Source organism: Nelumbo lutea, chromosome 7 (assembly GCF_056320005.1).
Source record: "Nelumbo lutea isolate HS-2025 chromosome 7, American lotus-T2T, whole genome shotgun sequence".
NCBI classification, from domain to species: Eukaryota; Viridiplantae; Streptophyta; class Magnoliopsida; order Proteales; family Nelumbonaceae; genus Nelumbo; species Nelumbo lutea.
Genome location: NC_142690.1, coordinates 56342860 through 56355880, shown reverse-complemented (window position 1 = coordinate 56355880; position 13021 = coordinate 56342860). Strand labels below are relative to the sequence as shown.

At 38.2% G+C, this 13021-nt stretch overlaps 1 protein-coding gene across 1 annotated transcript in view; it reads right to left on the bottom strand.

Annotated features, from left to right (window-relative positions):
- Window positions 1-11214, bottom strand: part of FTSH12 (FTSH protease 12) — a 113572-nt gene extending 102358 nt beyond the window's left edge. The window contains exon 1 of the mRNA XM_088955336.1: window positions 10362-11214. Coding sequence (XP_088811462.1) covers window positions 10362-10784 — 423 coding nt within the window. The 5' untranslated portion in view covers window positions 10785-11214. The remainder of the gene's footprint in view (window positions 1-10361) is intronic.
- Between the last annotated feature and the right edge of the window lie 1807 nt (window positions 11215-13021).

Genomic DNA, 13021 nt, shown 5'->3' with positions numbered 1-13021 from the left:
ATTGAGTACTAACTTGTTATCTGTTAGTAGTTGACTAAGAACCTGAATTGCTCAATAATTTTTTCCCCCAATCATTGTGTTTTGCAGGATCTGGATTCAAAGAGGACGATTGGGAGTAGTCGTGAAGTGAATGGGATCTATCTCCCAAATGTGCTTCCCAATCATCAGGGTCATCATGTCAACAGAGATAGTGAGTCGGGATCAGTGAGTCAGATTATGCTTTGGCATAATTGGTTGGGTCATTTGTCCTTTTCTTCTTTGAGTTTCTTATTTTCAAAATTTTTTAAGTCTGTTAATTTGTCTAGTCTGGAGTGTGAAGGTTGTTAGCTTGGAAAACATTGTAGACGTTCCTTTAAAGCTAATAATAAAAGATGTTCATCTGCTTTTGATGTTATTCACTCTGATGTGTGGGGACCATACCATGTTCCTTCTATGGGTGTCTATCAATATTTTCTTTTATTTGTGGATGATTATTCTCGATATTCGTGGATTTACTTAATGAGATCTCGAGATGAGGTACCATCCTTGGTTCAGCAATTTCATCAAATAGTGCTAACATAGTTTGGGATACGAATAAAGGTTTTCAGATCAGACAATGCCACGGAATATTTTGAGAAAAACCTTGCTTCGTATCTATTAGAGTATGGAGTTGTTCATCAGAGCAGTTGTTCTTACAGTCCACAACAGAATGGTGTTGCAGAGAGAGAACATACACATTGTTGAGATTGTAAGAAGCATGATGATCACATCTACTGTTCCAGTTAGGTTTTGGGGTGATGCAGTTTTTCTGATTAATAGGGTGCCTTCATGTATACTTGGATTCAGCACCTATTCAGCCTCCTTTTTCCTAAGGGGGAGATGTTCCATATTCCTCTCAGAGTATTTGGGTGTGTTTGCTTTGCACATATTCTTGGTCCTCACCGTTCGAAGCTTGATCCAAAGGCAAAGAAGTGTCTTCCTTGGATATGCAAAAAATCAGAAAGGGCACTGCTACTATGATCCAGTCTCTGAGAGTCGGTATGTTACTATGGATATCACTTTTTTTTTAGTCCACATCATTTTTCTCGAAGGATCCTTCTCAAGGGGAGTGTTTTGGGGAAGTGAGTGAGCAGCCTATCCCTCTTCCAGTTCCAGTTCCTATGTCCACTCCTGTGTCTAATCCTCCTATGTCACCTACCTTACCACCTCCAATTGCATCTTGCTTCGCAGTGTTTACTCACGACAAAGACTTCATAGGGAGGTTGATTCCACTGCAGAAGAACTCACATCACTTCCTGTCGGTTCCTTGGAGACTCCAAATTCAGTTGACATAGATTTAGGTATTCCTCCTAATCCCTCTATTGTTTCAGTTCCCATTGATTCTACTAATCCCATTACAGATAACCTGGACCTTCGTATTGCTCTCAGAAAAGGGAAGAAAAAGTGTACTGCTCATTGTATTTCACAATACCTATCCTACAGTGGACTTTCTCCTTCCTATCATACTTACCTTGCTTCTCTTGACTTTGTGTCTATACCCAAGGGTGTCAGTGAGGCTCTCTCTAAACCTGAGTGGAAGATAGCTATGCAGAAAGAGATGGAAGCCTTAATTAAGAATCAAACATGGAAAATTGTGGATATACTAGAGGGCAAGGAGACTGTTGGATGCAGATGGGTTTACAAAGTTAAATATAAGGCAGATAGGAGTATAGAAAGGTATAAGGCCAGACTAGTTGCAAAAGGGTACACACAGACCTATGGCATTGATTACTTAGAGACCTTTGCACCAATTGCAAAGATGATTTTTGTTCGGATACTTCTCTCTCTTGCTGCCACATACTCTTGGCCCCTATTTTAACCTGATGTGAAAAATGCTTTCCTAAATGAAGATTTGCAAGAAGAAGTGCATATGGATCTCCCTACTGGTTTCTACAGTGATGTTGAAAAGGGGAAGGTATGCAAACTTAAGAAGCCACTTTATAGTTTAAAGCAGTCTCCCAGAGCATGGTTTGATAGGTTCAGGAAGGCATTGATTGCTTTTGGCTACATTTAGACTCAATTAGATCATACCTTGTTTGTGAAGCGGAGGGGATCCTTGGTGTTAGTCCAAATTGTTTATGTGGATGATATTGCTGTCACAGGAAATGACCTAAGTGAGATTGACAGTTTGAAGAATAATCTATATAAAGAATTTGAAATTAAGGATCTTAGGGAGCTTAGGTACTTCTTAGGCATTAAAGTTGCAAGATCAAAACATGGAATCTTTATTTCTCAGAGAAAGTATGTTATGGATCTGCTACAAGAAACAAGGAAGCTTGAAACAAAGGTTTCAAGTACTCTTATTGATCAGAATCACAGAATTAATGCATCAGAAGGTGAGTTGGTAAAGGACATTGGGAGATATCAGAGACTTGTAGGGCGTTTGCTATATTTGTGTACGACAAGACCAGATATTTCCTATGCAGCGAGTGTGGTGAGTCAATACATGCATGCCTCACGAGTCTAGAATTGGGAGGCTGTTGATAGAAATCTTGCTTATCTAAAGGGACACCCAGGCAGAGGCATACTATTTGCTGACCATGGACAGTTGAAGCTAAAGACTTATACAAATGTTGATTGGGTAGGATGCCTTGATAACAAGAGATCTACTTCAGGAGTCTACACCCTATTGGGGGTAATCTTGTCTCATAGAAAAGTAAGAAACAGACTATGGTGGCAAGATCAAGTGCAGAAGCTGAATATAGGGCCATGGCACATAGAGTTTCAGAGCTTCTCTGGATCCGCTCCTTGTTAGGAGAGATTGGTGTAGAGGCAGAAGAACATGTGATGTTGTATTGTGATAATCAAGCAACAATTAACATTGCTCATAACCCAGTTCAGCATGACAGGACAAAGCACATTGAAGTGGATAGACATTTCATAAGAGAAAGGGTGATTTCAGGGAATGTTTGTCTTCCATACATTGCTTCTGATTTGCAACTTGCTGATGTTCTCACAAAAGGTGTTGCAAGAAACAAGCTAGAACATGATCTACGCAAGTTGGGAATGTGTGACATTTACTCCCAACTTGAGGGGGAGTGTTGAGTTGGGCCGATTTCTAGTTATTGAGCCCAGTTATTTATCTTTTACTTTTAAGTTGTTAAGTTAGAAAGTTATTGGGCTTTAGGTCCATTAGTTTATGTTTTTAAGTTGTAACCGTTCAGCTACTTAAGTAGCTGCCCTACTAAGGGCATTCTTGTAGTCTCTCATTATTTTTAATTCAAGTATATAATACAAAGAGGGGTTGGCGGCCAGAACTAATTCAATTCTGGTCAACATCCCACTCAACTTTTCTTCTCCTCTCTTCTTCTCTACTGCTGAAACCTTTCATCTTCTTCTCTTCTTCACAAGGAATTCATCTAAAACTGGTATCAGCAATTTCTACTAAAAGATTGAAACTGATATTTCACATGTTCTATTTTCACATTTTATTCACATGTTCTATTCTTCTGTGTGTGTGTGTATACACCAAAAAAAAGGCTTCATCCTCAAGTTCTAGCTGAGTATCTACTGACTTCAGTATACTCTTTTGAATTTGAGATACCGACTTTGGCCTGATTTTTTAGCCATATGATATGTGTATGCGTTCCAATAATAACATCAACAGTCTACCTATTGAGGTTGGACCGGGCTGGCTTGGTTTGGGTTGAAGTCGAGTCAACTGGGTCCATTGCCTTTTATAAATTCATACTCTTATAGAAGGAGTTTTCATGGATGAATACAGAACCATTTTATAAGTGCATTCCTATTTATCAAATATAAGGCAATGTATTCAGGTCCTATAGGGGTTGGAAATTCCACCAAGGCTGAACTGGTTGCAGCCTTGCAAGGTTGGAGATTGGAAAGAACCTTAAATTTCAGCAATGTGCAAGTGGAAGGTGATTCAAGAGTGGTGTTGAGTTGGCTAAGACAACAAGGACAATAATAACACTAGCAGTATCGACAGAAATTAAAAGAAATCAAGAGCCTAACAAGATGGAAAAATTGTAGATACACCTGGTGCTAATGGTTTGGGTGACACTTTAGTTAAATAAGGAGTGCAAAGGGAATTTGAAATTATCATCTTTTTTTATCAGCAACATAGAATGAAAGTTTATTAATAATGAGAAACAACAAAATACAACAAGAAGTTGTGAAGAACACAAACCCATTACAGAATTAACCACCCAACTGAAACTACAGATATGCCCAAAACATCTGTTGTCTCTGAACCCCCTGCTTAGCAATACTGTCTGCTAAGCTGTAAGCAGATCGTCTGACCCATCTAACTTGGGCATTCATGTCTTTTGCAAGCCACTTAAAGCATCAGAACTCATTTCTCAGATGCCAAGTCACTCCTACTACTTTTTTCAGCCACCCCACTACAATTTTCAAGTCACCTTCAATGATCGGCCTATCCCCTTCTTCCTTCCTTTTCACCACTAGTTCCCATCTTAACAAATGATCTTTATTCCCTTCCCCAGGTTCCCAAAGAAAGTCTCTCATTAACTTCTCAATTCTTTTCACCACTGCCTAAGGCATCCTAAAAACTGACATAAACTAGAAGAAGATTAGCAAGAGTTGATTTAATTAAAGTTATTCTTCCACCCAAAGAGATATAATTCCTTTTCCAACCAGCAAGCCTTTTCTCAATCATTTACCACCTAAAGCCAGCCCTAAATATCTTAGAAGCCACTCTCCACTCCCACAACCCAAAGTCTATGCAACAACCCTAAGCTTCTCTTCTTCCAAATTAATACCAGCCACCAAGCTCTTATTCCAATTTACACTTAAATTAGACACCTTCTCAAACAAACTAACCACCAGCTTCAATTTCTCAATCCTCTCCCTACTCTCTCCATCACAGAAGATTAAAACATCACCTGCAAACTAGAGGTGAGTCACCAAAATCCTATCTCACCCTAATGACCAACCTCTGAACAACTACAAACAACTGATCTTGAAATCAGTTTACTAAGGACCTCAGCCACCAAGTAAAGAGAAAGGGAGAGAGGGGATCACCCTACCTTAAACCTATAAACCCTTCAAAAAAAAATCAACCACTGAACCATTGACAATTATTGAAAAATGGCTAGTTTTCAGGCATCCTTTAATCTACTTGCACCACACCTCCCCAAACCCACAAAGCCTCAAAAGCTTGATAAGATCATAAGAAATAAGGGAATTTGAAATTATAAATAAAATTTGGGGTCTAAGGGGGTGGTTTTTTGGCCACATGTAAATGGAGTGTTGGACAAATTGTAAATACAAATTGGAGTGGTGGAATGAATGTAATCCAAGGGTGGAATGGGAAGGGATGAGGTTCCATAAAAAATTACAATTTTTGAAAGCAAAAAAATAGGAATGGAATCAGTTGGAGTTTGGAAGGCTTAAAGAAAGAAAAAGAATTTTGATGGACCAACTTGAGAGCTTAGATTTGAAAGAAGAAAGAGGAGTTTTTGGAGAGGCAGGTAGGGAACTAAGAAGAGATTTGAGAAGACAATTAGAGTAATGCCTACACAAGGAGGAAATAAGTTGGAGGCAAAAATCTAGATGTAAAGGGTTACAAAAGTGAGATAGAAACACAAGGTTTTTTCATTCTTTGGCTAATGAGAGGAGGAGAAGGAATTTTATATCCAAATTGGAGGTGGATGGAGTTGAGTTAACACAACAAGATGAGATTGTTGGGGCCCTTGTAGGACATTTTAAATCCATACTAAGAAGGTCTATGAGTAGGGGGTGTGGCTAGAAGGTTTGGACTGGCCAGATGTAGGGGTTGAGAACTAGAGAATGTTGGAAAGAAGATTTGAGGTGGAAGAAATTAAGGAAGCTATATTCTCTATGGATACAACTAAAGCTCTAGGTCCAGATGGTTTCACAATGGCCTTCTACCAAGATTGTTGGGATACATTGAAAGGTGATCTGATGATGGTGTTTGAGGAACTTCATAAAAGAGGAGTGGTTAACCCGGGTGTGAATTCTACCTTTTTAGCATTGGTTCCGAAAAAGAAAGATGCATCCCATCCAAAGGACTTTAGGCCAATCAATTTGGTAAACAGATTGTACAAGATCCTTGCGAAGGTTCTACCACTGAAATTGAAGGAAGTATTGTCAGATATCATTACACCAAACCAAGGAGCCTTTGTAAGTGGAAGACAAATTACAGATCAGATCCTAATTGCAAATGAGAGTGTTAAAAATGTTAGGAATGATGGAAAGAAGGGAGTGGTATGTAAGTTGGATCTGGAAAAGGCTTATCATTTGGTAGATTCGGATTTCTTAAGGAGAATTATGACTAAATTTGGATTTGGGGCTAGATGGTGCAAATGGATTATGGGATGTGTTCGGAATTGTCATTACTCTATACTGGTGAATGGGACAGCGGTAGATTTCTTTCCAGCTACTAGGGGTATAAGATAAGGGAACCCCCTTTCTCCTTTCTTGTTCACACTGATTGCTGATGTCCTGGGGAGATTGATTAATAGAGCAGACTTTAGGGGTCTCATTAGAGGATGGAGAGTCAAAAGGGAGGAAACCCCCCTCACCCATTTACAATTTGCAGATGACACAATTTTGTTTTGTGAAGGAGGAAACTTGGAACACATTAGGAATACGAAATTGGTGATACTACTTTTTGAATACATGTCAAGACTGAAGGTGAACTTTGAGAAAAGTTGTGTAGTGGGTGTGAATTTGGAGGAGGATGAAATTAGGGAGAGTGCAGAAGTGCTAGGGTGTGAGGTTTCGGGATGACCATTGAACTACTTGGGAATGCCATTGGGTAACAATCCAAAGAGGAAGAATTTCTGGAATCCGGTGGTGGAAAAATTTTGAAAAGAGACTTATTTCTTGGAAAAAGAATTACCTTTCTCTTGGTGGTAGAATGACACTGATTAAGGCTACCCTAGCAAATTTACCCAGTTATTTCCTTTCAGTGTTCAAATCCCAATTAAGGTTGCTAACAGATTGAAAAAGATGATGAGAAACTTCCTTTGGAAGCCGGGAGAGGAGAAGAGGGACCATAGGGTAAAGTTGGAAGGTGGTGACCAAGAGTAAACATAGTGGTGGATTAGGGCTTGGGAACATTAGAGAAAGGAATTTGGCCCTTTTGGGGAAATGGTTGTGGAGATTCCCACTAGAAAAGGAGAAATTATGAGCTAAAATAGTGGCAAGCATACATGGTTGGAGCTAAATGGATGGGATGTTGGATTCCAAACTAGGACCACAAGCCCTTCGCCTTAGAAAGCCATTCATGATCTATTACTAGTTTTTTCCTCTCTTATCAGGTACGATTTGAACTTAGGTAACTCCATAAAATTCTATGAACAAACTTGGGTAGGGGATACCCCTTTAAAGGACCAGTTTCCTTCTTTGTATGCCCAATCTGTTTTCAAAAATGAAACAGTTTCCTCTTTCATTACCCCTTCCTCTTCCATTTCTGGGTTTGGTTGGAATTTGGGTATGAAAAGGGCTGTGAGAGATTCAGACCTTGACAGTGTTTCGAGTCTACTCCAACTTCTTGATAATGTATTCTTAGATCCATCTAAGGAAGACTCTAGAATTTGGACCCCCACTCCTACTGGCTCCTTCTCCTGTGCCTCCTTCTTTAAAGTGTTAAGCCAGTCCACCAATCCTATAACCCCTCCCTTCCCTGTTAATGAGGTATGGTGCAGACCAATTCCTTCTAGGGTTGGTAGTTTTTGTTGCGAAGCATTTCTGGAAAGAATCAACAATGGTGATCTGCTCCAAAAGAAGAGACCCAATTCTTGTTTGTCCCCTCATTGGTGTGTTCTTTGTAAGGCTGATGGGGAGACTAGTTTCCACCTACTGGGCTTTATCTCTGTTTGGGTGTACTTAGAATCCTCCATCAAATCTGCAAAGTCTGTTTGCTCCTCTTTTCAGGTGGCGTATGAAAAGGGGACTCCCCCGCCAGCGGGTTTCATAAAACTAAACTTTGATGGAAGTAGCAAAGGGAACCCTGGACAATCAGGGATTGGGGGTGTCTTTAGGGATGAGTATGGGGTTGTTTCTGCCATGTTTTCAGGCCCCATTGGAGTAGGAGACTCCCTTAGAGCTAAGATCCATGCCGTCTTGGAAAGAGTTTAGAAAGCTAGGGAGATGAATCTCAGAAAACTCATAATTGAAGGGGACTTGGAGGTGGTGGTAGGGTGGCTGAAGAAAGACAATAGTGGTTTATGGAGATATGGCAGAAGGAAATTCATATGGTTGGTTCGAGAAATGGAAGTTAAAATCAGTTGGGTAAAAAGATCAGCTAATTCTTTTGCTGAGGGGTTAGCAAAACAAGGGGTGGACAGGGAGTCAATGTTTTGGGCACAGTTGTAGTTTAAATTTGATTTCTCCTTTTTCCTTTCTCTCCTGTTCAGTTCTTGGGGATTAAGATGAAGTTGGAAGATAAGAAAGTTTGTCTTCCTCTTTGTAATTCTAATTGTTGATAATTAGTGAAATGTGTTATTGATCAAAAAAATTGTAAATACAAATTCTTGCATCAATATTAACAAGTTTAAAGTTATCCATCAAATAATAACTATAAATTTCATATCAAGACATAGAAAATCATCATATTGATGAGAAGACAGACATTTAAATATCTTATTTTTTATAACAAAGTGAGAATTTATTAAAACAAAAAAAAAAAAGGTAGAAGAAGAGTGGAAAGGAGTCACCTAAGGTAAAGGGAAACAGCCCTTCACACAACCAAAATCAAACTCCAAACCAACAAAATCAAAAATATATTAATTTCAATATTTCAAATATAACATTGCAATATAATTATAATTATAATTCAATAAAGCAACTAACTTATTATTCTATGCCTTTTTTACTATTTTTTGTTTTTATACCATAATCTTTTTTTGTTGGTAATTTTTAATATATCGTATTGATCAACTAACCAGAAATATACAGCAACCCGTGTACATTGAGAAACTGTACAGTGGAGATGTGCGATAAGAAGCAAAACATACTATCAAGCAAAAAGAAGCAAAACATATTATCAAAAAGAGGTCCATCAGGAATGGATTCCCTGAAATGATTTATGTTATCAGTGCTTAGCCAAGACCCAAGAACATAACAGGCCTTTCAAATTACTTCTTACTGTATCCATATCTGAGAACTTTTTGTTGGTGATTTTAAATGCCATAATCTAATCATGTTCCATAACAAAATATAAGCATGCATTATCTCAAATAATTCTAAATACAAGCAAACAAATAAGGCTTTAAAATGATTTTGTCGTTGACTAGCCATTAATCAAGTGGTCAAACCTATTTGATAATCAGTTGTCCTATGTAGCTGCATCAAAAGTATCAACCAACTAGATAGTGATGCATTTGCTAGTCAGTCTGGCCCTAAACTGGCTATGCAATGACTAGTTGACGCTTTGACAATACTAGTGAGCAGAGCACCTTTTCTAGAAGCAATGCAATCAGACAACACCCCAAAACTGCTTAGTCATCTAGGCAATGCCTATGAGCCCACTTAAGTATGGGCTTGACAACTACAGTGAGGGCTTGCTTTACCAAGAAAAAAAAATCATCATATATAAGGCCTCTAGCCAAGGAAAGGAACTTCTGCCCCAAATAGAACTTCAGCCATATCTGTTATTCCCTAGAAATGAAAAAAAAAAGCCATTACCCAATGTTGATCCCAGCTATCTGGGATCTGGGAGGGGTGGACTGAATATGCACCTAACTTTTGGCATTTTTACACAAAGTGGCCGCTCGCAGACTCAAACCTTCGTTCTCACACTTGATGACCTGAGATGTTACCATTACACCATGTAATGGCCCCTTATCATTCCCATTTAGAGAAACCAGACCATCCTCTACCTTTTGGAAAAGAAAAATGCATTCAGTTATTCCTTTGTTTAATAGGGGATTCCAAACCACCAAATTGCCTTGCAAAGAGAGGAACCAATATACATTCCATTGCCACTTGAAGGGAGAATCTACGGACTTTTAGACGGAAGGAGCTTGAGATGCCTGCCCCACTCCAATTTAAATTCAGTCAAGGGGGCATATTCATATAACTTCATAATGCTTTTCCAGAAAGAACAGTACTCTGCAAGTATCACCCAGCAAATTTAACATTTTTTACTCAATTGAAATTCTATCCTTTGACCAAAAAGAAGGTATCTAACTTAGACTATTTGGGACTAACGACAATTTGCAAGCCTTTAACACTATTTGATTGATAGAAAGAAATACTACTGAAAATTAAATTAATAATGGATGTTAAGGTTGGGCCGTGAAAAAAAGATTTTCAAAACTATTATAGAACCACTAACACTCGAACCAAATTCAAAACCAGAAGGATAAAATGATTGAAATGGATTGAGAAACTACCTTCCACTGCTCCCACTTATTCCAGTCAATGAACTTGGGGACCCATTCGAACTTAAACCGATCAAATACGATCTCACCCTTCTTCGCCGTGTCCCTAACCTGACCCAGAAGCCCAACCACCTTTTCATTGGCGTCTTCTAAATCAAACCCGGTTTCTTTCTTCACCAACTCTTCGAAATTCGACAAAATTCTCTCGGAACCTCGACGTATCGAATGCCTGACCCTCGACCACGAGAAACTCTCCGACCCATTTTCATTACCAGAAGCAGAAGCTCGGACAATCAGTTTTGAGCGGGAATTTCTTGCTCTTTGCTTCCAATGTAGGGGTACTGGTTTGAAAAGAAAGAATTTTAGTAAGTTTCTGTTGAAACAATTAGATGGAAGGAGAAGAGGATTTGGTCTGTGTTGGAGACTAAGCTCCATTGCAGACCAACAACAGGTGCGACAAAGAACCAATAGACAGTGAAATCTTGCGAAGTCTCAGACTGCCGAAGCAGCTGTGTTCTTGGCTTGGTGGAGAGGCTGGGTTTATGGGTTTTATCTATAGAGAGCTTTCTGCTTCAGTTACCAGGAATTATTCTATGGTGTACACAAACACCAGTCATTGAGAACGCACATCTCCATCTCAACTTCCAAGGCACCTGATGCGATGAATACAACGGTAGATAAGCCTTTCGATCACATCTTATAAGAAGATTTTTAAGCTGCTTTCACTAAGCCAAGCTTTACCGAAAAGTCAATTTAGTGGCCGTTTCATAGGGCTTTCACGCAGCGGCTTTAGGTATCACACACAAAGCCCTCGGTCCATGTTTGGCGAAAAGCCCAGAAAGCCAATTAGACACGTTCATGAGCCGAGACATCGACTTTCCCATGAAGCTATTTATGATTGTTTCTCTGAAGCAGTTAGTCAACGCAACTCAATCAATAGATTTAACACTGAAACCCTCCCAAACATGCCCTGGCCCATCCCCCAACTCGTATCTAGGGGTGCTCACAGTTTTAACCAAACCGTGGGGCATTTTTTGGAACCGAACTGGTACTACTGGTTTTTGAAAAATCGATAATTGAAACTGAACCGAAGCCAGTTGGTTAACCAATTGACGGGTTCGGTTAACCATCAATTTTTTTGTTTTCTAGTTTTTACAATATATATTATAAATATATATAATAAAAATATATAAATATATATAAAATATTATATTTTAAACAATATATAATATATAATATATTATAAATATATATTTATATAATGCATATTTATTAATTTATAATATATAAAAATATATAATATATAATATACATAAATATATATAGAAATATATGTATACTAATCGGTTTGGTTAACCGCGGTTATCTAAATTGGTTAACCGAAATTGTACTGGTACCTTCGGTTTTTTAAAAACACCAAATCAAAATCGAATTGACCTCAGTTAACAGATTTTTTCGGTTTGTTTTTTTTATTTTTTTGCTCACCCTACCAATTAGCCAATTGGCACCCTATAAAGCCAAATGAAAGTGTATATGGGCTTTTAGGTTATTTTTTCTTTTGGATAAATTGTAGAAACCTCCTTTGAAGTTTTTGACCATTGCTAAAACCTCCCTTGAAGTTTGGCAATTACCTCCCCTCAACTTTCTGACATAATTTTTTTTTGATAAATAACTTTCTGACATAATTGCAAGTTCACCCCTTTCACCCTTTGTTAGAATTCTCTAGAGGTATGAAAACGTCCAAAATATCCCTATAGTTACTTTTGACCAAACTGTTTATATTCCAAATTTTCTCTTCATATGAATCGCTAGTCCAAACCCTTCCAATCTTTTGTAAAGTTAGTAACTTTAAATTATCTTTTTTTGTTGTTTTTTTATAAAATTTGTATTGTTTTTTTTGTAGAACCAGCTTCAACAATAACTGCATAGGTATTTTGGACATTTTCATGCATTTTGTTAGATGATTCTAACAAAGGGGATCTACTTGCAATTCTGTCATAAAGTTAAGGGGAGGTGATTGTAATTACCAAACTCAAGGGAGGCTTCAACAACGGTTAGAAACTTCAAGAGGTTCCAACAATTTACCCTTTTCTTTTTTTTCTTTTGATAAGTATATGGGATTTTTAGATTTTTTACCAAATATAACTTCTATAGGCTTTCCATGTGGGACCCACCTTGTAAAAAAGAAACTGATGCATACAAGCCCTCCCATATGGGCAATGATCTAATAGCATGTGCATGAAGAGCACAATAAGAGAGATGAAGAGGTTAAATAGATTAATAGAGGAAAGAAGATGGTCTCACAATTTAAATAAATTAAATTGATCACTCCATTGTCCCTTCAGTTGGATGTAGTGAAGGTTTTTGGCTCCTATGATCTCACAATATCTCTCTTCATATTGCCTTTTTCATCCAACCATATTATTCTTGTTATATGTACTAGATCACCCTACACACTTTCAATGGAGCACTTTCTTTGTTTATGGACAACCTAATAAGTCATAGAGAGCGCATGTTAAGGGGTTAAATGGTTGTGAGACCAACGAATTTGGATTAACTAAACGCTTTAGCTGTGTAGCAAGTTGTGGGATCAATGACAATGCCCATATCAGTGATAAAATGCACAAGTCCCACATTAAGGGGTTGAAAGGTTGTGGGGTCCATGTATTTTA